The following is a 27056-nucleotide window of genomic DNA, read 5'->3' as shown; positions in this document are numbered from 1 at the left end:
AATTTATTATTGAATATGCTGTTATGATACTTCCAAGTTTTCACTCTTATAAATAAACTGTGGTACACATTTTATGCATATATTGCTGAAATAAGTTTATTTCAGTAAGTGCCCAGAAACTGAATTCCTAGGTTAAAGTGCATAAAGGCTCCTGAGTCTTTGGAAGTTGCTTTTCAAAAGGGTTGTACCAATGCACACTCACAAGCTATGAAAGGACGAATATATCTATTTGCCAACCTTCCTTGCCAGCAGTGAGTTTTATCTTTTTATTTATTTTTTTTAAGTTTTGAAATCTTCCCAGGTAAAACATGGTATTCTGTTTTGTGTTTTTTGGTGACCAGCGATGCCATTTGTTCTTTTTTAAAAATTATTATTTATTATTTATTTTTTAAAGATTTTATTTATTTATTCATGAGAGACAGAGAGAGAGAGAGGCAGAAGGAGAAGCAGGCTCCCAAGGAGCAGGGAGCCCGATGCGGGACTTGATGCCAGGACCCTGGGATCATGACCTGAGCCGAAGGCAGATGCTCAACCATCTGAGCCACCCAGGCGCACTATTTATTTATTTATTATTAACATATAATGTATTATTTGTTTCAGGGGTACAGGCCTGTGATGCCATTTGTTCTTATGTTACCTTTCCTCCTTTGGAAGTTGTCTCTTCATGTCCATTTGTCTTTTTGGATCCTAATGTTTTACATAGAGATCTGTATATTCATTTTACATAGAAAAGATATTACCCTTTGTCATATCTGCCATATGGATTATGTTTTAGTCTGTTGACTCGTTTAAAAACTAGTTATTGGGAAATGCGAATCAAAACAACAGCAAGGGGCGCCTCACTGGCTCAGTTGGTGGAGCGAGCGACTCTTGATCTTGGGGTGGTGAGTTTGAGCCCCATGTTGGGCATAGAGATTAATAAAAATAATAAAATCAACAAACAAAACCCCCCACAACAGTAAGATGCCACCTCACACACATTAGGATGCCTACTGTCAAAAACACCAGAAAGTAACAAGGGTTGGTGAGGATGCGGAGAAATTGAAATCCCTGTGCGCTGTTGGAGGGAAAGCAAAATGGTGCAGCTGCTATGGAAACAGTATGGAGTTTCCTCAAAAAATTAAGCTGGTAGATTTTATGTTATGTGTATTTTTTTTTGGTGTCTATGTTATGTGTATTTTGCTACAATTTTTGAAAAGAAAACCTAGGGAAGAAGAAAATATAACAGATATCCACTAAAAAACTTAATGAATTTTACCCCGTGTAAGGCATTTCTGTGAGCTGGGCATGGAGATTATAAAACAATAAGATGTCAAGGTGCCCACGCACCATGAGTATCCAAACGGAAACCGACATTCACAACACAGTCTTGTCTACGCTTTGATAGAGGATGTGGAGGATGGAGCAGCTGGGTGCCAGGGAGCATTCAGGGGCGATAGCCAACCCAGACCAGGTGAGGTGAGGGGTGGGCGTGAGGGGAGGGAAAGTTCCTGGCGGGCTCCATCTGGGACAGATTAGGAGCAAGCCTGGCAAAAAAGAGGGGGTTCATGCGTCATTTCAGTTACGCTTATATGACACACACCTGCGTTTAACGCTTCTGTGGGCAAAGCTGTTGACCTTTCTCCTGTGATTTCGTCCCATCCTTTATACTCATAAAGCCCTCTTCCCTCAAGAGGTCCCGCTGTGCCTTCTTCCTGATTTTCTGTGGTTCAATGTATTTTTACATGTAACTCCTTAGTCTACTTGGAAATGACTTCGACGATGGGCGTGGGGTCCAGGGGGAGGATAAGGGACCCCAGTGGGAGGATGGAGAGGCAGAAAGGGGATGTCGGGCAGCTGATACTGTCTTCATTCTGCTGTCCTCCTTCCTGACATGGTGACTCTGGGACTTCTACACCGTTGACCCTCTTTCCTCCCTGTGGTTGTTTGAGGTGATGGGTGGGGTGGGTATGTGGCAGAAGCCCTGGGTGATTGGAAGTGATGATCCAGTAAGACCCTGCTGGCCCTGAAGCATGAAAGATGCAGGGCAGACTGCAGTAAGGACTTCCAATATAGGGATTGAACAGGATGGGATGGAAGCGTATGTGCCATCGCTGCTACTCATAAGCTATCACTCTGTCTCAGCTCCCACTTTCCCCCTCCTTATAAATACAGTTGACCCTTGAATGATGCGGGGTTTAGGGATGTCAAAAATCTATGTATAACTTTTGACTCCCAGTACCCTACTGTTGACAGGAAGCCTTATAGATAACATAAAGAGTCGATAAAATAAACATATTTTATATGTTAGATGTACTATATCCTGTGTTCTTACAATAAAGTAAGCTAGAGAAAAGAAAATGCTATTAAGAAAATCACAAAGAAGAGAAAATATATTTACAGTACTGTATTGTATTTACCGAAAAAACCTGTGTATAAGTGGATCCGTGTAGTTCAAACCCGTGTTGTTCAAGGGTCTCGGGTAACTTTATTTATCTGCTTGTTCACTTGTTTTGGGCTGTGTTCTTGCTGGACCATAAACTCCTAGAAGGCACGCATCTTGTCCATCTCGTTCCCTGTCGTATTCCCAGTGCTCGGAGTAGGGGCTGGTACTGAGCAGGTGCTCCTGGGCATGGGGTGAATGAATAAGAGGAAAGAATGACCTCTTTGTGCTGACCCCTGGGGGTGGAAGGAAGCCAGGATGAGCTGCCAATCTGAGCCGCCTGCTCCAATGCCTGTGGGCGGATTGCTGGATGAGGGTCTGAGGATTGGGACCCCCGAATCTGGGGCAGACCCCTTATGGTCTGGTTTTAGCGCCTGCGCTCCTGCATTCTATGGGGGGGGGGCAAGGGGGCTGAGGGGCCTAGGGCGTCTCCCACCCACAGATGCCCTCTTAGCTGAAGCTGGGGCTGGGCTGGAGATGAGGCAGAGGCTGGGCCTCTGTCTGGGTCCAAAGGGACGGGGCTGGGGGAGGCAGGGCTGAGTCAGGAAGGCGGCCGTTCCTGATGAAGTTTCCTGTCTCAGGGGCTCAGAGACATTCATTACAGCCAGGAGGAGAAGTAATTAAGCCAGAGAGCAGCAGGGGTGGGGGGAGAGGGAGGCCTGGTTTTCTCAGGAGGCTCCTGGTAAAATTAATAAGGGCAGAGGAGGGGAGGGCTCTGCCCAGTCTGGGAATATTGGTAACAGCGTCATGGCTTCAGGGCCGGAGTCACCCACATCTGTGCTGACCACCGGAGGAGTGGACCCAGAGGCCCGAGGAATATGTTGCCATCTGGCTCTATGAGGGCAGCCTGAGACAGAGAAGAGAGCACGGATCAGGGCCCCATTGGCCTGAGCTCTTGCCCCGGTGTCCATTTACCTGCTGTGGGACCTGGGGCAAGTTGCTTGACCTCTCTGAGCCTCAGTTTCTTTAGCAGTAAAACGGAGCTAAACACGCAGACCTTATAGGATTGCAGTGGGACGTCAATGTGACACTCTCAGCAGGGTGCCCGGCATGCCGCGGACACACGTGGAGCTGGGATTCAAGAGACAGTTTGTGGTGGGTGGGCGTGAGAATCCATCCACATGTGAGTGGGTGACGGGGTGGAGGGGCAGGAGCGTGCAGGCTCCCCTGACAGCGGCCCGTGGTTCTGAGTCCTGGGGCAGACATAAGAGCCTCAGCTACGGTTTAACGGACACCTGCTCTGGGGTTTTTCTCCATTTTCTGTGGTCCTTACAATGGCCTTGCAAGGGTATTATTCCCATTTACAGATGAGGGAAACTGAGGCCCAGAAAGGCAAAATCAGTGGGCTGTGGAACTGAGATTCCAGTTTAGGCCTGTCTGGGGCCACAGTCCTCAAAGGATCCTTTCCTTTAAGGCTGCAAGAAACCCAGTCTTGGGGGGAACCATGGGGAGCAATGGGGGCACCTAGCCTCCTCCACAGATACCCCAAATGCCTCCTCTCTTGGACAAACATCTGGGTATGTGTCTTCAGGAGAGAAAGCGCTGGACACTCACCTCTCTTTATGGGCCAAGGGGTCCACCCTGTTGCCTACTCCTGGCCAATCTTGGGTCTCCCCTCCTCCGAGGCACTGAGCCTGGCCTCTGCTCTTTTCTCTGCTGAGACCACAGCCCTCTGGGCTCTGGTCCTTCCTTGGGCCTCATTCCTGGCTGGAGGCTGGAGGAAATGGGGAGAAGGGGCCGGGCTTTGGCTCTAGGGCAGGGAGGTGACAGGCGGAAGACATTAGGTTATAGTCCTGGGGCCTTCTGACAAGATGGGGAGAGGGGACAGGGAGCTGGTGGACAGGAAGAATTCCCACCCTGCAGGGGGCAGGCAGGAAAGAAGGGGTGGCAGCAGGTGGGGTTTAGGTGAGACACCCGTGTGCCAGGCAGGCCAGCCTAGGGGCAGCTCTCAGAAAGTCTGGGGATCCCATGAGGAGGAAGTGAGGTCTCCTACCCCTATGCAGATGTCAAAAATATGGTTCCCTGCTTGGGGCTAGAGTGCCAAGAAAATAAAGAGAACAATGTTTTATGGATTATACATTTTGTTTCGAATTATTTTAATTATTTCTTGTTTTTAATTTTCTCAGTTAAAACTTTTCTGATCATAAAAGTAATATCCATTGCAAATTATAACAATTACATAAAAATATAAAGAAAAAATAACCTGTAGTTCCATCCCAAGAGATGACTATCCTTGACATTTTTTTTAAAGATTTTATTTATTTATTTGAGAGAGAGAGTGAGCGAACGAGCAGGAGTGTGTGTGGGGGGAGGGAAGGCAGAAGGAGACTCCCCGCTGAGCAGGGAGCCTGACAAGGGCCTAGATCCTGGGACTATAGGATCATGACCTGAACCGAAGGCAGATGCTTAACCGACTGAGCCACCCCAGGTGCCCCCATCCTTGACATTTTTATGTACAGAATATCCCTGAGGGATTTCCTTCCATGTATAGACATAGACATGTATATTTTTATAGACCTGGAGCCATTCTACATGTACTATTTTTATGTACTTGGCTTTTTTCACCTGTAAGCATATATCCTAAATATTTCCATGTCATTCAACAATTTTCTAAAATGTGATTTTTAATGGCTTCATTAACATAGTACATCTTTCATATATACTATAATTTACCCATTGTTGGATATTTGGGAATTTTGTGTTGTTCCCCTTTTTGGGTGTGTTTTGTTAGTTGCTGCCTTGCTGAGTATCCTTGTACTTACCCTTGGATATACCTACTGGTTACCTTCACAGAAATGGGAACCTGGATAAAAGGTAAACACCCATGACTCTAAATCAGCCTTCTGAAAATTCTCCTACAGTCTCCTCTCTAGTGTTCGCCAAGGGGCTGGTCATGGCCTGGGCAGCACTGGGTATTAGTGCTGGAAAAAAAAAATCTCCGTCCCCCAATTTTTTAATTGGGAAAAAAGTATCTCTTTCTTTTAATTTGTATTTCTTTGATTAATAGTGAGATAGAATACATATTTTTCACATTTACTAGTTACTTGCGTTTCATCCTTGCTCACTTTTTCAAACAGGGATCTGGGTCATTTTTTTATTGATTTGTAGGTACTCTTTCTATATTCCAGACCCAATGCTTCTTTGGTTGTGTATGTGGTACATATGTTTTCTTGAGTTTGAGGCCTGCCATTTATTTTAGTTTTTTTTTTTATTATATAGAGAAGTGTTACATTTTAATGTAGTCCAACTTATACAATTTTTAATATATTTATTTCACTTGTTTTTGTATTGAGAAGGGCCTTTTCTTTTATCACCACTTTCCTACAAGTTTGGAGGAGGAACAAAGTCATGCCTGGTACCACCGCCTCATGCAACCAGACTGGATTTAATTAAGAGCAAAATCGAGACTTAACGATCTGACCAAGCCCCGGTCTAGACTTCGGCAATCAATTTCGGTGACCTCAGAGCCTACTCTGTGCCTGCCACCCAGATACCAGCTGCTTCCTCCGCTGTGCCTCAGTGTCTTCCTCTGTAAACCGTCGAGGCTGGACTAACCCGGGGGCCTCTCGGGAGGAGGTCCCTGCAGGCTCCAGGTTCAGAGGGCGCCAAGTTCAAATCCATATGCTAAGGTTTCCACCTAAGTAAGCAGTTTCCACCTCTGCAAAATGGGAATAGTAGCAGTGCCTCCCTCGCCAAGTGGTTGGGAAATTGTTGCGAAAATGAAATCAGATGCAGCCCCGCGCCCCAGTTAAGCCTCGGTCGAATCAGATACTAGTTAGTACTACTAGTAGAAGCGTTTAGGAATTCCTGACCAGCCTCCTGCTGCCACCCACTGGGAATCCAGGTCAAGACGTGGGTCCCTGGCTGTGTCGCCGCCACGAGGGGAAGGAGGCCCGGGCAGACAGACGAGCACCGGGCCGCCAGGGCTGGTGGCCCTGGCGGGTTGGGGGGGAGGGGGACTGCCCCGGGAGAAGAGGGACCAGGGCCGTTGGGCGGGGGGCGGGGGGGGGGCGCGCAGCAGCCGCGGCAGTGCGCTGGGGAGTCTCCGGCCTCCCCCGGGTTGGGGCCCTCCTAACAGCTACCCCATCATCGCTCCGGATCCGCCGGGCGATCGGAAGCGGGCAGGATGCCTGGAAGTGGCGGTGCCCTCCGCTCCCTCCGGTCCTTATCAGCGCCGGCCGGATGAGCGCGGCGGGGCGAGGGGTTCCGGCACTGCGCGCTGCTGGCCCTGCGAGAGATAATGTGTTTGCGGGAGATAAGCGCGGCGCGGCCGCTCGTAGGCTCTGTACACAGACGCCACTTAGCTGTGCAAACACCTGCCGCTCGCCTCGGGCTGGCGGCCGGCGCAGGACCCCCGCGCGGGTGGGGCGGCGTGCGGCGGGGGCGGTCACCCGCCAGCCGCCAGGGTGTGGGGTGAGCGGTGGGAAAGCGTGTGGAGTGGGCGGACCTGCGCGCGGGTGTCCCCCTGCGGCCTCTGGGTCCCTGAGTGTGAGAGCTGGGTGCGTGCCCGCGTGGCAGGGTGGGCGGTGGGTGCAGGTGGGTATCTGAAGGAGTCCTCCTGTGATGTGTGAACCCTTGGGGTAAGGGCCCTCACACCCAACCGTGTCGCCTCCAGCCAGGCCCCAGGGATCTATCCACTACTCCCTACCAGGTGTTGCCTTCCTCCCCTTGGGGACAGGCACCGAGACCCGGAGGGTCCCAGAAGCTGCGGGGCTCAGGCCACCTGTGTCCTGGCGGGGCTGGGTCTATGGGACACTGACCAGGCTCCAGAGCTGGGGGCTAAGTTAGAGAGGGGCTTCCCTGGGAGAGCCCCTGGAAGGTGACCACACCCTCTGACTGCCTCCTTCATCCCAGGGCTCTCAGCTCTGCCCCCTAAACTCTCCTTAGAACCCTGTTTTCCACTCCCAGCTGCTTTCAGAACCTCAACATGCTGCTGGAGACCACGGGCTTGGCGCCACCACCATCCTTTTCCTTCTTAGGGTACCCCATGCCAAGGTTGTCTGAGGGACAAACCATCTTATCTAGGAGAAAATGACCAGCTGCCCCCAGACCAGGGAAGCCTACTCAACAGACTGGTCAGAGGCATCCTGCCCAGGCTCCCAGTTGAACACAGAATCCAGCTTGGCCCAGCTTCAAGCATGTCTTACTGACATCTCATTAGCTTGAAAGACTGTCCAGTTCTGTCCAGTCATGCCTGTTTCTGCCACATGCCCAAATCTGCTTTATTTCCCAGGACTCCTGCTTTTGCCAGAACCTTGGCTAAACCCTGTGTTTTTGGCCTGACTCCTGCCCGAAAGCAAAGCCACCAAATACTAGCATAGAGCTCGTGCACTGCAAAAGAGCATCAAATCTCAGGGGCACCGTTCACATTGTAGACATGGAGTAGTGTATATGAGCATGCGGTGATCTCTCCATCAAATGCTTGATCAGCAGGGGAGCCCCCGCCTACAAAATACCACACCGGCACCCAGGGCCTTACGGTATGAGAATTAAGTGGGCAGGGCACCTGGTTGGCTCACTCCGTGGAGCATGTGACTCTTGATCTCGGGGTTGTAAGTTTGAGCCCCACGTTGGGTGTGGAGATTACTTAAAAATAAAATCTTTTTTTTTTTAAAGATTTTATTTATTTATTTGACAGAGAGACAACGAGAGAGGGAACACAAGCAGGGGGAGTGGGAGAGGGAGAAGCAGGCCTCCCGCCGAGCAGGGATCCCGATGCTGGGCTCGATCCCAGGACTCTGGGATCATGACCTGAGCCGAAGGCAGACGCTTAACGACTGAGCCACCCAGGCGCCCCAAAAATAAAATCTTAAAAAAATAGTGACATATTCACAAAATGGAATATTATGTAAGATGAGAATGAACAAGCTATATGTTATACATTTAACAACAGGGTGAACTTCACAAACATAATGTGGTGCCTAAAGAGGGGGACACTTAACACTTACCATGTGATTCCATTGATATGGTTGAAGTAAGGGTAAGTGATTACCCTCAGCAGGGAAGCGACAGGAAAGGGGGCAATAGGAGGACTTCTGGGGGACTGGTAATGTGCTCTCTTATACTGGGTGCTGGCTACACTGGTGTGTTTAGTTTGTGGAAACCCATTGAGTTGAACATTCACAGTTTGTGCACAATAATGTATGGGTGCTATTCTCCAATAAAAAAAGTTGAAAAAAATTTAAAGCATTTGGAGAGGGGCACCTGGATGATGCAGTCGGTTAAATGTCTGACTCTTGGTTTCGGCTCGGGTCATGATCTCAGGGTCGTGAGATCAAGCCCTCTTCAGGCTCCTAGTCAGGCTTGGAGTCGGGCTCTGTGCCGGGTGCAGGGGCTGCTTAAGATTCTCTCTTTCCCTCTCCCCCTGCCCCTCACCACCATTCACACACACACACTCTCTCTCTCAAATAAGTAGATCTTAAAAAAAAAAAAATTTATAGAACTACCATTTGGGTGAATTTAAGCCCTCTGCCACTGACTAAACTCTCTGCCCTGTTTTTTTTCCTCTCCTCCCTATCTCCCCCCTTCCATCCTGGGCCTCATCTGGATGCTCACATCCTCATTTCCCTTTTGGCCTGCTTCTGGTTGCTCAGGTCATGGGATTATATTCAAATACTTCTAAATTTTTTCTTGTTGCTGTTATTAGAGACGGGAGTGCTTTAAAAGTTTGTTTTTTTTTTTTTTTCTTCCCACAAGGATGCCGTATACACAAGTGCAGTCCTTGCCCAGAAGTCTTGTTTCCCCTTTGGATGTGTTATTATTGGGGATTAGGTCCAGCTGAGAGTGAAGGAAAACTCAAATTTATAATGTCTCAACCCGGTTGTTCTCAAACTTGAGTGTGTATCAGAATCAAGCAAGAGGCCTTGTTAAAACCCAGTCCCCACCCCCAGATTCTGATTTAGTTCTCAGGATGGGACTTGAGAATGTGTCTTTCTAACAGGTTGTGAGGTGATGCTGTAGCTCTTGAACTGGAAACCACACTTTGAGAATGATTGCCGTAAACATACAAGGTCTTATTCTCTTGTTTAAAAAGCCCAGAAGTTGGCATCCTGGGTTGGTGTGGTGGTGAATTGTCAGGGATCCAGGGCCTGTCAGGCTTTTCACACTGGCTGTCTAAGGTGTCCTTTGCCTTATGGTCCAATATGGCTGCTTGAGCTCCAGCCATTAGGTCTTCCTCCAGCAAACAGAGAGGAGGATGAAGCAGGAAAACAAAACAAAACAAAACAAAACAAAACACATACCATTATGGTGCCTTAAAATGCCTTGAATGACACTTCCTGGAAATTTTAAACATTGCTTTCATTTGTAATTCATTGGCCAGAACTTAGTCATATCTACATAATTAATTGCAAGAGAGGTTGGGACTATGTGTGGGGTTTTTTTGTTTTTGTTTTTGTTTTTGTTTTTGTTTTTTATTCTGGATGGCCAGGTTTCAGCTAAGTCTGAGGTTATCTGACTAACGAAGAAGAGAAGAATAGATTTGGGGACAATCAGCAAGTCAGAGAACATATCCCAAGCCACCCCATCAGCCCAGGGCCAGGGAGCCAGGCCTGTGCCAGAGGCCCAGGCCCAGCTGGTAAGATTAGGTGACCTCATGTAGGCAAGTCACCTTCCCTCTTTGTTTCTCATATCTTTTGTCTATGAAATAGAGACTCATTCATATCTGTATTCCAACATACCTTTATTGAGGTTCTCCCGCGGCCTGGCACTGGGCTTGGGGCCACGATGGAGAGAAATAAGTCAAGGGCACTTCATGCCAGGTGCGCACAGTCCAGGGGGCAGATGGACAAACACCTCTGCCCTTCTGATGGGGAGCCCAGCCGCAGAGTTGGAGTGGGGGTGACCTCTACGAATAACATTTCCTCCTACCTTTACTGTTGTAGGAACAGATACAAATCATGCGTGTGTGACTTACAAATAGTTAAGTACTGTGGAGAATGTGTGGCTTTTCTCTCTGAGGGACAGACCCAAACGGAGTGTCTGGGGAGTAATTCCCAATGTCGCCACGCCTCACCAGCAGGAGAGGGAGGTGACCTGGGGGAGAGTGTGGTGGAGGCTTCAGATATTCATGGAGGCCATGGACAGTCTTCCTCAGGAAGATGACCCTTCACACAGATTTTGTCATGCAACTTTAAGGGATTCACAGATTCCCAAAGCCCATCGAAGGACCCTGGTTAAGAACTTATTGTAGGGGTGCCTGGGTGGTGCCGTCGGTTAAGCGTCCTCCTCTTTGTTTCGGCTCAGGTCACGATCAGAGTCATGAGATCGAGCCCTGAGGCAGGCTCCCCACTCAGTGGGAAATCTGCTTGAGATTCTCTCTTTCCCTCTGCTCCTCCGCCCAACTCATGTGCTCTCTCTCTCTCTCTCAAATAAGTTAAAAAAAAGGGGGGGCGCCTCGGTGGCTCAGTCATTAAGCGTCTGCCTTCAGCTCAGGTCATGGTCCCAGGGTCCTGGGATCGAGCCCCGCATCGGGCTCCCTACTCCGCAGGGAGCCTGCTTCTCCCTCTCCCACTCCCCCTGCTTGTGTTCCCTCTCTCGCTGTGTCTCTCTCTGTCAAATAAATAAATAAAATCTTTAAAAAAAAAAGAGGGATCTTTACTGTAGAGAAAAATCTTCTCAGCTAGTGGTGGTTTTTAAGAGCCGCAGGCTCTGGGACAGCAGTTTCAAGAGGTTTTCCTGAATAGCTCCGTTCCGGAGCAGGGACCGCAAGCAGGAAGACCCCTGTGGCAGGGGCAGGGATGGCTCGGAGACTGGACTGTGGTTTCCGGGGACCTCAGAGCTGGGCAGAGGAGAGGGGAGAGTGGGCAGAGGTGAGGCAGGAGAAAGTGGCGGGAGGGGCGAAGGAGGAGGGAGGCAGGGAGGGCCACGAATGTGTCACGCCAAGGAATGAGCAGGTCTGTGGTGCCTGTGGTGGGGGTAGGTGGGCCCAGAATGGGCTTCAGGCCAGCGCCCTCTGGCTGGGGGCAGCACCCCCCCGCATCCTGTAAGGTGCAAGGGGGTGTCAAGGAGAGGCACACCCCCCCCCCACCAAACCCTAGGTTCTGTACAGCTGGCCTGGACCTCAGTCTCCCCGGGAGGCGCCGGCAGGGCGGATGATGGGTTGTGTTCTGTTTTCTCCTCTCTCTGCTGTCACCTCCCTGCTCCCTGCGTGGATGGCACAGACTGAGTCACACTAATGGCTTTCTATGGAGCCCTGAGAACTAATGAAGCTGCTAACAAGTGATTGAGCAAATGAGTCGACACCACTTTATCACTCCACTGGGGGCCATGGAGCAGGCCATGGGCTGCACAGGGGACATGGAATGGAGTAGGGGTGAAGCCTGTTGCTTGGGCCGGGCAAGGGAGGGAAGGGGGTGGAGAGGGAGAAGTGGGAGGTTCCGGGTGAGGGAGGAGAGGACAATGTGTGGAAAGGGGCTTAGTGAGAGCTGTGGAGAGGGATGGGGAGATGCAGGGGGCAGAGAAGTGGAGAGGGGAGTGGAAGGGGTGTTGGGGGCAGGGGATGGGGTGAGGGTCCCCTTTGGTGCTGGGCACTGGGGGAGGCAAAGATAGGAAGGCCAGGCCTTGGCCCCGAGGAGACCACAGTTTGGTTGGGGAGGGAGAGAGATATACCCATTTTTGTATTTATCAAAGAAGCCTGTGACATGGGCTTTATTATTCCCTTTTTGCAAAGAGGCTCAGAGAGGTCAGGCAACTTGCCCAAAGTCACACAGCTGAGAAATGCAAGTGAGATTCAAACCCAGAACAGCCTGACTCCAGAATCCATGCCTTTTCCACCACCCTCAGTTTTGCAAGTATGTGGAAGGGAAGGCATGATCAGAGGGGCGCCTGGGTGGCTCAGTGGTTAAAGTAGCTGCCTTCGGCTCAGGTCATGATCCCAGGGTCCTGGGATCGAGCCCCGCATGGGGCTCCCTGCTCGGCGGGGAGCCTGCTTCTGCCTCTCCCCCTGCTTGTGCTCTCTCTCTCTCTCTCTGATAAATAAATAAATAAAATCTTAAAAAAAAAAAAAGAAGACATGATCAGAAACTGCTAAGAACAGATTACTCTGGGTTGATCTAATTTGCCTCATTAATGGAATTACTTGTCGGGGGTGGAGGTGCCACAGGCTCTTGGCAAAATCTCTCCTGACATCCTGTGGACACAGGGGTGACGTATGGGCAAATGGCTCAATGGCTGGAAGAATTTCTAATTAGATGTGGGGCCAATTCTAAAGGTAGCTGATGGCAGAGCTGAGGCTATCAGTGGGGGACAGCGACTCTGGCCCATGGGACTCTGTCCTTGGTCCTGTTCTCCTTCACATTTTTTTTCCCTTTTCCCTTCCCTTGTATTTATTTCTCATTACCCAAGTAATGTATGTCTATTGTAGACAAATGTAAACTATGGATCAACAAAAAGAAAGAAAAAGCATCCTGGATCTTACTAAGAACATTCGCCCAACAGTCTTTTCAACTTGCTGTAAGTTTGAACATTTTCAGAATGAAATGTTGGGGATAAAAAACCCTCAACAACAACAAACCCTCAACAAGGGACACTGGGCTGGCTCAGTGTGGGACTCTTGATCTCGGGGTGGTGAGTTCGAGCCCCACATTGGGTGTAGAGATTTCTTAAAAATAAAATCTTTAAAAAAACCTCTCAACAAAAGGTAACCCACTGTTCACATTTTGGGTGTATCCTGCCAATCGCTTTACTGCAAATAATAGCCATAAACTGTAGCATTTTATGGGGCATTTACCATGAGCTGGCAATGGTGCTGAGCGTCTGATGGGCACCATATCATTAAATCATCATCTCCCTTTACGGGCAGTTTTATGATCTACTTTTCACAGATGACAACGCCAAGGCTCAGAGATAAAGTAGCTTGGCCACAGAGGCTGGGGGAGTGGATGAAGCAGAGTTTGAACTGGGATTTGTCTGGCTCTGGAGTGGAACTCTGAGCATCTAGGAGACCCCACGCTCTCTAAATGCACCTGGACGTGCTCCCCCACAGTCCTCCCCTCCTCACCTCACCTCCTGGGGGCTGTTTGTGCTGGGTGGTCATGAGTCTTCATGCTGCTTCCCTTCTGCTTGTACAGAACCCTCTGGGGACACCACCAAGGTGTGAACTCCCAGAAGGCACAGACCCCAGGGGAGCAGGATATTCTCCTGGTCTTTAAGCAGCAACCGCCAGCGGGCATTTCTCATATGTTCCTTATACAGGCAGGTGTCTCAGGTTCAAAAAGCCAGGAATCTATTTTATTTTTAACACTTCTTGAAAGCTTACTATTTACCAGGCACTGTGGTAAGCTCTTTAGAGATAGTAACTTAAAAAAAAAAATGATTCTAAAAAGTAACATACAGTAAAATTGACTTTTTTGGTTAGGGTACAGTTCTGACTTTTAACACGTGTGTAGATTCCTGTGGTCACCACCACAGGTCAGGATTCGGAAGAGTTACGTCACCCTGAAGGGCTCCCAGGCTCTGCCCCCGTGCAGTCATTCTTCCTCCTACCCCTATCTTCGGCAACTACTGATCTGCTCTTTATCAACCATAGTTTTATCTTTTTGAGAATGTCCTATAAGTGGAATTATACAGTATGTGACCTTTTAAGACAGGCTTTTTGCACTCAGCCTAATGCCTTTGACATTAATCCAATTTATTCTGCATCTCAATGGTTCATTCCTCTTAACTGCTAAGTAGTAAATATCGCAGTGTAGGAATGTATCATAGCTTGTTCCTTCGGTCACTCACTGAAGGATATTCGGATTGTTTCCAACTTGGGGAAATTATGAGCAGAGCTGCTATAAACACTCATGTACAGGTTTTTGTGTGGACATATGTATTCGTTTCTCTAAGATAAATGCCTTGGAGTGGGATTTCTGGTTTCATAGAGGGTCTAAAGGGTCTCAAGTTTAACTTCAGAAGAAAATGCCAAAATCTTTAGGCATCTGTCTGAGTCTTCCTTCACAATTCTTTTAGTGCAGATCTGCTGGGAGCAAATTCCCTTAGTTCTTTTTTTCACTGAGAATTTCTTTTCTTTTTGTTTTTGTTTTTTTTTAAGATTTTATTTTTAAGTAGTCTCCACACCCAAGGTGGGTCTTGAACTCATACCCCCGAGATCAAGAGTTGCACGCTGCACCCACTGAGCCAGCCAGGTGCCCTCTCTGTGGCTTACAGTGCATGATTTCTAGTGCTCTATCTTCACGTTCACTGGTTCTTTTCCTTTGTTGTATCCATTCTGCTATTTGATCCCATCCAGGAAATTTCTATTTTGGTTATTTTATTTTTTCACTTCTAAAATTTCCATTTGGTCCTGTTTTTATATCTTTAATTTAATAGCTGAGACTTTCTATCTTTTCATTCATTCAAAGAGTATTTGCCTGAAGCATGTAAAATAGCTGCTTTGGGGGCGCCTGGGTGGCTCAGTCAGTTAAGCGTCTGCCTTCAGCTCAGGTCATGACACCAGGGTCCTGGGATGGAGCCCTGCATGTGGCTCCCTGCTCAGCAGGGAATCTGCTCCTGCCTCTCCCTCTGCCCCTCCCCACGCCACTCATGTTTTCTCTTGATTGCTCACTCTCTCAAATAAAATATAAGAAGTCTAAAAAGAATAAATAAAATAAAATAGCTGCTTTGAAGTCTTGGTCAGAGAAATCCAGCCTCTGGGTCATCTTGGCATTTGCATCTGTCTGAGTTGAAGATTCTCCTGGTTCTAGTATGCTGCATAATGCTCCCTTGTATCCTGGGTATTTAAAAAGGTTATGTTGTAAGAATCTGGCTATTGTTAAAGTTCTTCAGAGAATGTGGGCGATTTCGTTTTAGCAGGCAACTGACCCGGGTGGCTTCAGGCTGTGAGTCCTGACCAGATTTCCGTGGGTTATAGTTTCAATGTCATTTCAACATCAAAGCTTTTGCAGTGGGGTTCAGCTTGGTGCCATGTGTGTCACATCCAGTGGCCAGTCTGGGACCTGGGCGGTGGTCTATCCTCTAGCCCAGTCTTACGCTTACACTGGAGACCAGATCCATTCGAGTACAGCCTGAGGGGTGAGCTCAGGAGCTCGTGAACTTGGTGAACTTGCTCTTCCCTGTCTGTGATTTCCTTCGTGATTTCTCACTCCCTGGGGATTCCCTGTTTTGCTCTCCAGTGAGAAAATGGGGGTTACCCTGCTCTGCTGCACACTCCTTGTGACTGTGCCTGACTTCAGGCTCACCCCACCCTCTTGGGGACACAACTCTTTGATCAGAGGGGGACGTTCCCCTCCCTTAGAGTTTAAGGTGTGTGGGGGGGCTTACCGTCACCACTGCCACTGCCGCGGAATTGTCTGGGGGCCAGGGCGGGAGAGAATGCAGAAGAGAAACCCGGGGGCTGCACTACTCTCTCTGAGTGTTAGGCTCCCCTTTTCCCCCCTCGAGCAGAACCAGAGAGGTTCTGCTGTCGACCTCTCTCTTCACTGCCGTGCCCAGTCTGCCTTCTGGGCTGTCTTGTGTCCCAGCTGGGGGCCACCAGAAGAAACCGGGATGTCACCACCTCTGTGTTGAGCAGTGCTTCGAACTCTGCCTTTCTTCCTCAGCGTGCCCAGTGCCCTTTGCTTCTCCGACTCCCCAGATGGCTACTCCACGCATCGCTGTTCAAGTTGTAGAGCTGCGTTCAGTGGGACAGACAGGGCGGCCTGGCCTTACTCCATCTCAGCTGGAACCTAATCGCTTTTAAAATTGTCACAACTGGGGGTGCCTGGGTGGCTCAGTCAGTTGGGTGTCTGCCTTCGGCTCAGGTCATGACCCCAGGGCCCTGGGATCGAGACCCATGTCTGGCTCCCTGCTCAGCGGGGAGTCTGCTTCTCCCTCTCTCTCTGCCCCTTCCCCCACTCCTGCTCTCTGTCCTCTCTCTGGCTCGCTCCCTCTCTATATGTCTCAAATAAATAAAATCTTAAAAAAAATAAAATGGTCACAACTATACAAAGTAGATACTGTTGTCATCTACATCTGACAGATGACAAAACTGAGGTACACGGAGGGTGAGTAATTTGTCCAAGGTCACGCAGCTCGTAAGCGGCCAACCCAGTCCTCCTGGCCCTGGAGTCTGTGTTCTCAGCCCCTAGTTCTGCAGCCTTGGAGGCAGGTGCACGCTAGCCCTGGGGAGTGAGGTCTGGTGCCCCTTCTATAGTGGGCAGGGCTCCGTGTCCCCCACTGCCTAGCCTGCAGGGTGGGCAAAGGGAGAGTGCAGAGTGCAATGGGACAGGAATACACTTTTGTCTTTTGGAGTGTGTACATGTCTGTGTGTATACACACATGTATGTGTATACACATGTATGTGTGGTTGCTAAATCATGCAGCCCCTGCACGTGAGGGGGTGGATTCATTCGTTCAGCAAATATTGCTGACCCCCGCCCCTGTGGCATCCCCCACCCCTGGGGATACATCAGTGAGGAAAACAAAGACCCCTGCCTTCATGGAGCCTATATTCTAGGAGTGTCTTAGTCTGTTCAGGCTGCTATGACCAATTCCCATAAACTTGATAGTGCTTAAAAAGCAAAATTTATTTCCTACAATTCTGGAAACTGGGAAATCCAAGATTAAGGCACCGGTAGATTCAGGGTCTGGGGAGAACCCCTTCCTGATTCATAAAGACGATTCCTGCTATGTCCTCACATGGCAGAAGGGCTGAGGGAGCTTTCTGATATCCCATTCATGAGTCCTCGTAAACTAATCACCCACCAAAGGCCCCACCTCCTAAGAGCATCACATTAGGGGTTAGGATTTCAACATACGAATTTTCAACATACGGCATTCAGTCTGTCGCAAGTAGGCAGACAAGCATAATAAATAAGTTAGTGTATAGTATGATAGAAAGTGGCAAGTGCTGTGGGGAAAAAAACAGGATGGGTGAGGAGCATCGGGAGCGCTGGGGGAGAGGGTTGGACGTATATTTATTGGCAAGGAAGGAGCCCTGCGATGTCTCATTGAACAACAAATATAAGACAAAACGCAGTCTATACAGCATATTCCATTTTTTACTTATGGTAAAAATGTGTTCTACAAGGCTTAAGGAGGAGGGCACCGCCTCAACTGTGCATTCCATGTGGCTCTCTCGTATTGCAGGGGACAGAATAAAGTTAAACCCTTTCTGAAGAATCCCTTTGTGGTTACACCCCAATTCCAAGACCTGCTGCCCATTCTTAGATCTGCACTGCTCTTTCTTTGGACTTCCAACGAGTGAGTCAAGTCATTTGTGGTGGGAAGCCAAGATTTCCCACTCAGCCGCCGGAAGAGTTGGAAATTCTGTTCATGGAGCCGGAAATCCCTGGAGATTTGGGGGTTAAGTCAAGGGCCAGCTACTGATTTGAACACTCTGTGCTTCCATTCCACCTTCTGCAAAAATGGGGCAAAATATGTTTGCAGTGAAGACTAAGTTAATGTGTGAAGAGGCCTGGTATATTGGAAGCACTTGAGAAATGTTGATTCATTATTTTGGCTGACACTGAGTTTTAGTTGACTGGGAGACATCCAAATGGGTATGTCTGGGACAGAGGATGATATGGGTCAGGAGCTCGACAGAGAAGCAAGTGACGGAGATTTGGGGCTTATTCCCAGAGGGGGCTGTGGCATAAGACGAAATACATATTTGGTCTTTGTCCCCAGATCCTGACACAGAGCTCCTAAAGCCCTCGGCATTTCCTGGGTGAGAGGAGCATCTTTTTTTTTTTTAAAGACTTTATTTATTTATTTGAGAGAGAGAATGAGAGAGAGAGAGAGTACATGAGAGGGGGGAGGGTCGGAGGGAGAAGCAGACTCCCCACTGAGCAGGGAGCCCGATGCGGGACTCGATCCCGGGACTCCAGGATCATGACCTGAGCCGAAGGCAGTCGCTCAACCAACTGAGCCACCCAGGCGCCCCAAGGAGCATCTTTTGTTTTAATGAGGGGACTCTTGGTGAGGGGGCCCCTAGATAACTTCAGGAAGGGGACTGGCCACCAGAAAGACCAAGCCTTGATGGGAAGCCTGGAACTTTCGGCCCCACCCCCATCTCCAAGGAGGGCCGTGCACTACAGCTCCACAAGATAGAAGCTCCTGACCTCGGGACCCTTCCACCCCTTGCCCCATGTACCTCTTTATCTGGCTGCTTATTTGTATCCTTTATAACATCCTTTATAATAAACCAGTAAATGTAAATAAAGTGTATTCCTGAGTTCTTGGAGATGTTCTAGCAAATTATCAAACCCAAGGATGGGGTCGTGGGAGTCCCAGATTTATAGCCAGTTGGTCAGAAGCATGGGAGGCCCAGGACTTTCGATGGTGTCTGAAGTAGGGGGCAGGACTGGGTCACTGGGCCCGTGGGTGGTGGGAGCTAACCTTGGGTAGTTAGTGTCAGAATTGAATCAAATTGCTGAGCACCCACTTGGTGTCAGGAGAATCAGAGAGCTGGTTGTTGAGGTGGGAAAACACCACTGAGTTGGCTAAAACCATGCGGGAAGATGATATCCTCGGGGTGGGGACCACATATCCTAGGCTCCCTCCTGGCGAGGAATGGCCATGTGACCAAGTTCTGGACACTGGGGTAAGAGCTGAAGTCATGTGTGCAGCTTCCCCATTAGATTTTTAAAAGGAAAACGCTCACCCTCTACTTCTCTTTACTCATTGCCATGAGCTGGCATGTGAATGTGGGGAGATGATCATTCTTCCGCCAAACAGATGAATGCAGCTGTGTCGGGGTAACAAGATAGAAGGTGCTGGGCTCCTTGGGGGCCAGAGCCCCCTACCTCTGGACCGTCTGCCAGCTCAGACCCTTATATGAGAGGGAAATCCACCTCAGTGGCATCGAAGCTACTGTTATTTGGTCTCTATCAAGGCAGCCGCACCAATATTCTAACTTGATATTCTCACTTGTTCACTGATTCGGCAACCATTTCCTTGGCGCACCATGGGAGACGTCCGGAGTCACAGATACAAGGTCTCACATGGCCTGGTTTATCATTTCTCTCCCCATAATCACGCCGCTTTTCAGAATCTGAGTTTCTGTACCAGCAGCACAGACTTCCTGTGACTGTAGGTCCCCGAGACGTTCCAGACTCAGACAGGAGGCTCATCCCTAGGAACGGGAGCATTGCCGTGGGGTGGGGCTGGGGGGATGTGCACAGGTCTTCCTGGCGGGGGCTGGAGCCCGGGGCCCCTCCCAGCTACCTGGTTACAGGATTCACAACACATACTAGCATTTTCTCTTTATTGATTTAGAAAATTCTTTACTCTTTCTCTTCCTTCCTTCCTTCCTTCCTTCCTTTCTTTTCCCAATGCGACCTGAGATCTCACGACCCTGAGATCAAGACCTGAGCTGAGATCAAGAGTCAGACACTTAACCAACTGAGCCACCCAGACATTCCAGTTTATTAATTCTTTATTTTTTATTTTGTTTTTTAAATTTTTATTTTTTAATGACAGAGAGAGCTTGAGCGGGGAGGGGAGGAGCAGAGGGTGAGGGAGAGAGAGAATCTTAAGCAGGCTCCACGCCCAGCACCGAGCCCAACGTGGGGCTCGACTTCACGACCCTGAGATCATCACCTGAGCTGAAATCAAGACTCAGACTCTTAACCAACTGAGCCACCCAGGCGCCCCTTTATTAGTTCTTTAAATTATTGAAGAAATAGAGGGGCGCCTGGGTGGCTCAGTCGTTAAGCATCTGCCTTCGGCTCAGGTCATGGCCCAGGGTCTGGGGATCGAGCCCCGCATCGGGCTCCCTGCTCCGCGGGAAGCCTGCTTCTCCCTCTCCCACTCCCCCTGCTTGTGTTCCCTCTCTCGCTGTGTCTCTCTCTGTCAAATAAATAAATAAAATCTTAAAAAAATTATTAAACTAATATATACACCATATAAAAACATTCAAATTCAAAATATACAGAATATAGGTAAATTGCTGGAGAAATCCTTGCTTAGAGATAAGCAGGACTGGGTCACTAGCCAGTCTTTAGAAAAGGCTGGCCCAAGTGGGCAATCATAAAAATAGAAACATATATGCCCTTGTCATTTTGTTTTGACTTCAAACATATAAATGCACATTTAGGCACTAGGCTGTCTTTGGGCTCCTGACTGGAGTTGTCCTTGTCTCCCTCGCATTAATCACTCCCACAACCCATCACCTGTTATTTCCAGTTTCCTTAAATGGGGTGAGAATGTAAGGACATGAGTGAAACTATCCGGTGCAGAAACCGCTTAGCTTTTTTTTAGAATTTTCTCCGAAGAACTTCTAGTTATCCTTCACACCTCATGCAACATTTCGGCAATTCTCTGGTCGATTCAGAGCAGCCAACTTAGTTTTCAAGGAAGTGATTCTGTGCACTCACATTTCATCAGTCTGTGTAATATTTAAGTGAATTACGTGATAATAGGATTATAGGATTACAATGACAAGTATACCTGGCTGAAAGAGGCGAGAGATCCAGCTGACTCTTGGTAAACAGGCAGCCCGACCCCCAGGGGTAACTGAACTACCTGCATTTTGAGACCACGGGTCAGCGCACCGTGGTTCCGCGAACCTGTTTTTGTATGTCCTGAGTACAAATGGTTTTACGACGGATGGTTTTATATCTTTAAATGGTTGGAAAAAATCAAAAGGAGAATATTTCATGATGTGAAGTGGATGTGAAATTCAGTCTTTGATATCCACCAATAAAGTTTTATTGGAGTGCAGCCACGCCCATTCTTTTTTTTGGGGGGGGGCCTAGTTCTACCGCTGCTTTTGTGTGACAGTAGCCAAGCTGAATGGCTGAACAGAGACTAAAATATTTACTATTTGGTCCTTTTCAGAAAGGCTTTGCCAGCACCTGTTCTAGAGAGAAGCCTGAAGCTTGGGAGTGTACCATGCCTCAGGTATCTGTCGCCGCGATTTACGGAAGGACCGACGACTTGGGGTAAGGGAAGTTTTCCTAGGAGAACTCCTGCCATCAGAATCGAAAATCCTTTCTTTCTTGGCATTACTACCTCCCAAAGGCACCCCCTAGATATAACCAGAATCCACGGTGTTACAGTTTGAACCATTTCTCATTGACCTCACTCACTCACCCACGGTCCCCGTTGCCCTTCACAGGGCTTTGACAGTGACAGATCATGGGAAGTAGAGGGTGGCCCTATCTGCTCCCCTACCATTAATCCAAGCAGATGACAAAGCTTCCTTGAATGCAGCTAATAACCCTTTGGAGAGGTGGCCATTTCTCAACGGTGGCAACGTGTTATTCCTCATTCTTTGCTTCATTCTGCGCAAAGAGCCAGAGTGTTTTTAGGTAACAGGACATTTGTACTCATGACAAAATGAACAGGCTTGCATTTCGATAAGCACCATCATGGTAGCCAGTATTTTCCCGGGCTGTGGCTGGGAATCAAGATAGCATAGAGTTTCACATGGGCAATACACAAGCAGCCTTAACCATTGGAGAGCAGACAGATCCACCGCCTAACTACCGTTGACATCCATTGATTTTCCACTGTCTCCTCCGGGGGATTTTTTTTTAGCTAGATGCAAGGCTATCAGTACTGTCTGGATGTAACTGGGAGTTGTCCTTGGGTGAAACATGTGTGGGATATCTGCACCTGTGAGGAGTGTGTGTGTGTGTGTGTGTGTGTGTGTGCGCGGCGCACGCGCGTGCACCACCATCACTTCTTGGCTGGATTATTGCAGTGGGTTCCTAACTGGCCTCTCTGCTTCTGGCCTTACCCTCCTACAGTCTATTCTCAACACAGCAGCCAGGATGCTTCCTTTAAAACCCAAGTCAGGGAGCGCCTGGCTGGCTCAGTCAGTGGAGCCTGGGACTCTTGGTCTCGTGAGCCCTACATTGGGTGTCGAGATTATTTGAAAAAAAATCTTTAAAAATAAATGAAAAAAATAACACCTAGGTCCGACCATGTCACTCCTTGGACTGAAGCTCTTGTGTCATTCTGAGCAAAAGCCAAAGTCCTCATAGCAGCCTACAAGGCCCTACATCATCTAGTCCCCTGCTGCCTCCCTGATCTCCTCTCCTTCTGACTGTCCCCACTGCTCACTCCACTCCAACCACATGGACCTCCTTGCCATCCTCAAACTGCCAAGCACACTCCTACCTCAGGGCCTTTGCACTTGCTCTTTCCCCCGCCTGGAACATTCTTCCCAAGGTAGCCTCATGGTTTGCTTCCTCACTTCCTTCAAATGCCATCTAATAGGTGAGGCCTTCCCCAACCACCCAACATAAAATAAGCCCCCCACACCCCAGTACTCTGTCCCTTGTCCCCTAACTTTTCTCCATAGTACTTATCATAATCAGACATACTACAAGCTTTCTTTATTGATTTTCTGTTTCCTGCCATTAGAATGTAAGTTCCATGAGGGCAAGGATTTTGCCCCTTTGTTTGTGGCTCTCTCCTCTGTGCTTAGCATAGTGCCTGGCAGAGTAGGGGCTTAATAATTGCCACATGGCAACCTGCTGTCCATAGAACCTTGGGCATGAGGCCTTGTTGAGGGTGGAAGGCAGTGGTGGACAGTGGGAAGTCAGTGGGGTGGGATACAGAATGCTAAGCCTCTGGGGATGTGTGCCATAGGTTATCCTATCTTGACGAGTGGCCCTTGAGCCCCCTTGGGCAAGGAGTCCAAGTTCTTGGCCTCCCTGACCCCTGGAGGGGCCTTACTAGGTGTTCTGAGAATGGGGATCAAGGGAACCCCAGTGATTCTGTCCCCCCTGCCCTTTGAGGACAAGGTGGAGGCAGGTGCCGGTCCCAAGTCTACAATAACAATTATTTTGAAGTTTCTCCTTTCACATATATCAGCCCCCCACCTCCCAGACATGTCTAATAGCAACTGAGTCATGGGTCAATGACGATGGTGGGTGTGTGGGTGGGGGTAACTGAGCCCATTGATCACGGGCTGAGACATCCTCCCCACTAAGGAACAAGTTAATAAACTCTTCAATGAGGAGGTGGTGATTAATGGACCAATCAGCTTGCCCTGTAATTGGGAAGTGGAATCCGAGGGCAGGGTGGGACCATGGGAAGTTTGTAGGCTGTGGGGGGCTGGCTCCTGGTCCCTCTCACAGTCGTTCTAAACGCAAATAGGGGAGCGACTTTTTTAGGGGTTTTATCCTGAATCCAGGCCTTCCCCCACAGCTTCTGGCTTTTCTACTATTTCTCCTCTGCTCCCATCTGCCCTCAGACCCCCCCCCCCACTCCCCAAAGCATGAGAAGCCATCAATTCCCTTTGGGCATTTCACAGTCCCTGTCATCTCTCTCTGCCGGGGATCAATACGCTAGAAAGCCCCTGTCACCACCCCCGCCAGGTCTTCAGAAGAGCAAATGGCCCCCACTCTCAGATATCCTTGTCCCCTGTAGACTGCACGGGGCCTTGTCTAGGCCCTGACCCCTGGGATTACAGCTGCCCCAACCAGCCCCGCTGGCTCTCCTCTCCATCCCGAGGGTGACTACCTGCCCCCATCCTTCCATGGCCTCTGGAGGCGTGTACTTTTATTTTTGCCATCTGCTCCCCCAGCTGGACCCAGGCTTGTCCCTCTGTTTTCCTCTCTGTCTCTATGTCCAGGCAACTCCCCAGACTGGGGCTCTGCAAGGATAGTGGTGTGCCTCCTCCCTTGGGTTGGGGCTCCCCTGTGATGCTGCTGCTCCCCTCCCCTCAGACTGGGGATCCCCAAAGTTATGGCCATGACTCTCCTCTGAGACTGGGGGTCCTGGTGAATGATTTTTCTCCTCCCCCTGAGTATAGGGTCCAGGTCCCCTCTTCTGCCTCCATGCTCAGCATGCTGCCCTCACCTTTCTTGGGGTATGCAGGGCCCATGGGGCCTGACTGGTTGATAGGGAGCCGTTTCCGGAGAATGCAGGTGATTGAACCTATAAAAAGATGATTGAGGGAGGCCTAGACTCTCCCCCTTGAGAGAGCTCTAAAAATAACACCCATGGCCATCTGTCCTGGAGGGTGGAGGGGCTGGCCCAGAACCAAGATGGCGCCTTCTGCCCTCAGGGGCTGATGTGACGCAGGGAAGCCCTGGAGGCTCTGGCCAGGCTGGGAGAAAGGGAGCTGGAAAGGACTTTATGGGGAGACGCCCCAACAACCTTCTTTTCCCAGTGGGGGCAGGTGGGTCTGATGTGGTTGGCCTCTCAGAGAGGGTAGCAGGCTCCCAAATTAGCCTCCCCTCCCCTGCTCCCATGCCCGACTTCTGAGCCCTATGGTCGTTCCAGGTAGTGAGGCATTCTGCCCCTCTGCTGAGATGGCCTCTTCCTGGGGTCTCCCCCAGCCCTTTCCTCTTGTTCGAATCCTAGGTTCCCTCCTCTCTCAGACCTTCAGTTTCCTCATCTGTAAAATGGGAATAAATTCAGCTCATTGGGTTGTGCTGCGATCCTGTATGGCCAGTGCACAGTAGGTGCCTAATGAACAGAGTCCCTTCCTCTTTCTTTCAAAGGCCCTGGGCAAGGATTTTCACCCCAGAGCCCAGTGGAGACTGCAGTGGGCTGGGGACAGTGGCACGTGCTCGGGCAGCCCTGGCATCACTTAACCCCAGAAGACACCAGTGCCCTGAGTGACACCTGGATGGGGATGGGGTATGCTGCCTTGGAAGGGATCTCTATGCCAGGCCTGCCTGGGCCTGGGTCTGTGTGTGTCCGGCTGGATGCACAGGTGGCAGACTCAGCTACTTCTGGGGGTGGGGACTGGCCTTGGCTTCCTCTCAACCCTCTCCCCAGCTCTTTCACAGAGAAGGGACATAGTGGGGTGTCCAGAGAGGCCTCTCCTCTAGGACATTATAAACATTAGGTCAAAAGCCAAAGCTATAGCTCTTACCCCGCCTCCAGTAGAAAGATTCTGCCCCTCCTTAGCCCCTCTCCAAGGAATTGCAGAGCGAGGGCTGAAAAGGGTGCCTTTTCCATGGACCGGTCACAGGTCCCACTGGCTGGAGATAGTGGCCAGCCTAGGCTCCTCATTCCCACCCACGGGTGGGCTAGGGAAGATGGAATCTTATCCCTGGTCCTAGGGGCTGCCCCAGGAGTCTAGATACAAACGTTTCACTTCCTCGGGAGGGCTGCACCTGCTGTTGGGGGGCTGTGTGGTGAAGATGGGGTTCAGGTTCTGTCCAGAGTCTGAGTCTGAGTCTGGTGGCTGCCCCCTCATCTCCTGCAAGGTGGAGACATCATGCACTGTCTGGGTGTACACTCAGCGATCTGGCGGGGGTGGAGGCAAGGAGGAGGAAAGGCCCTCCCCAACCCTCGAGCTCCCCCTCCCCCTCGGACTCTCCCTCCCTTTCCAGGCCGAGATATAAGCCCCGCAGGGAAAGCGCTGAGCAGAGGAGGAGGCCACAGCCCGACCTGCAGCAGTCCAGCCCTTGGGACTCCTTTCGCCTTCCACTTGCTCATCTCTGCTTCCAGAGCTGTCGCCGTGAGTGGCCCGGGAATGGTCTGGTGCGGGGGAACCCAGGCTGTTTTGTGGAGAAACTGAGGCTGGGATGGTGAAAATTGGTGCTGAGCGGCCAGCATAGCCGTCTGCCTCCAGCTACCGTTTTGGGCAGTACGAGTCGGGGTTGGGGAGGCCGGGCTTATGCCTCTCTGACAGATGGGGAAACCGAGGCAGAGACGGTGCAGTGCCCGAGAACACACAGAGAGCCGGTGGCTGAGCCTTGGTCCGGTAGCAGCCCCGCACAGGCCGGCGAGCGTGGGCCGGACGGCCGCCTCAGCCCCCCGCCGTCGGGTGTCGAGGCTGGGGATGACCCACGATCCCTGCCCCCTCTCCAGATGGTGACGGTGCGCAGGCCGTGGCCCGCCATGGCCACAGCGCTGCTGGCCCTGCTCGCCTGCCTGGGGGCGCTGGTCCACGCCTACCCCGCCAAACCCGAGGCTCCCGGCGAAGACGCCTCGCCGGAGGAGCTGAGCCGCTACTACGCGTCGCTGCGCCACTACCTCAACCTGGTCACTCGGCAGCGGTGAGCGCGCGCGCCGGCAGGGCGCGGGGTCCTCGGGGCTCCCGCCCTCCGCCCAGGGGCGTGTCCGGGTCTGACCCCGCCCACTCTGGCCCCGCCCCCAGGTATGGGAAACGCGACAGCCCCGAGGCGGTCCTCTCGAAACTGCTCTTCCCCGACGGCGAGGACCGCCGGGTCAAGTCACGGTAAAAGCGCCCCCTCCTCCCACCGCCAGTCACACATCCTGTCCCCTAGTGCTCGGTCTGGGATGTGCGGCCCCACCGAGCCCCACCCTGGCCCCGCCACCTAGCGCTTTCCCCCAGTCTAGCCTCGCCAGATCCGACGCCGGGCTCTGAGCGATTCCTTTCCTTTCCTTCCTACAGGCCAGAAGGCGCGTACATGTGGTGACGACCCCAAGGGCTCCTGGGAGATATGCTAACTACACCGACCTCATTTGCATGGTTGCTCCTGACCCCGGAACCTGGGTTCCTCTCCCTGCCTGCTGCGCCTGGGCGGTGGGTGCGGGATGGGGTCCTCATTCCATCTCTCCGTGTCCCCAGCCCCTGGGCTGGAGGGCTGTGTGTCGTCTTTCCCTGCTTCCCAAATAAAGAGCAAATTTCACTGAAACGGAATGTGTGCGTTTCTATTTCCTTTCCCTTCTCCTTCGTGGAGGTGGCGTCCAGGGGGAGTGGAGGGTGGAGGCACCAGCCAGGAGAAGACCGGGCGCCAAAGGCTCCCCAGGACAAGGCTGGGGCAGAGTGGGG

General features: G+C 50.6%; 1 protein-coding gene across 2 annotated transcripts; it reads left to right on the top strand.

Annotated features, from left to right (window-relative positions):
• Positions 1-1384: 1384 nt before the first annotated feature.
• Positions 1385-26917, top strand: PYY (peptide YY). Of its 2 annotated transcripts, XM_027625603.1 has the most exons (6): positions 1385-1453; positions 21185-21288; positions 25648-25775; positions 26129-26316; positions 26418-26498; positions 26676-26917. In XM_027625603.1, exons 1-6 carry the CDS (start codon positions 1391-1393, stop codon positions 26898-26900), a joined length of 789 nt encoding a protein of 262 aa, XP_027481404.1. In that variant the 5' UTR covers positions 1385-1390; the 3' UTR covers positions 26901-26917. The 2 variants fall into 2 exon arrangements, with proteins under 2 accessions (XP_027481404.1, XP_035580690.1); XM_035724797.1 differs by lacking the exons at positions 1385-1453; positions 21185-21288 and having other exon boundaries at positions 25653-25775.
• The last annotated feature ends 139 nt before the right edge of the window (positions 26918-27056 follow it).

This window comes from Zalophus californianus, chromosome 16, assembly GCF_009762305.2.
Source record: "Zalophus californianus isolate mZalCal1 chromosome 16, mZalCal1.pri.v2, whole genome shotgun sequence".
Taxonomy (NCBI): Eukaryota; Metazoa; Chordata; class Mammalia; order Carnivora; family Otariidae; genus Zalophus; species Zalophus californianus.
Note: the sequence above shows the minus strand (reverse complement) of the source record. Positions and strands in the feature narration are given on the sequence as shown.

What these genes read in the sequence shown, in the direction of transcription:
- PYY (XM_027625603.1), top strand. Translation starts at nt 1,391, where the DNA reads ATGTGGAGGATGGAGCAGCTGGGTGCCAGGGAGCATTCAGGGGCGATA. An exon ending in CGATAGCCAACCCAGACCAG is followed by an intron (nt 1,454 to 21,184) that starts GTGAGGTGAGGG and finishes GGTCCTTTTCAG; the next exon opens with AAAGGCTTTGCCAGCACCTG. An exon ending in GGAAGGACCGACGACTTGGG is followed by an intron (nt 21,289 to 25,647) that starts GTAAGGGAAGTT and finishes CTCCCTTTCCAG; the next exon opens with GCCGAGATATAAGCCCCGCA.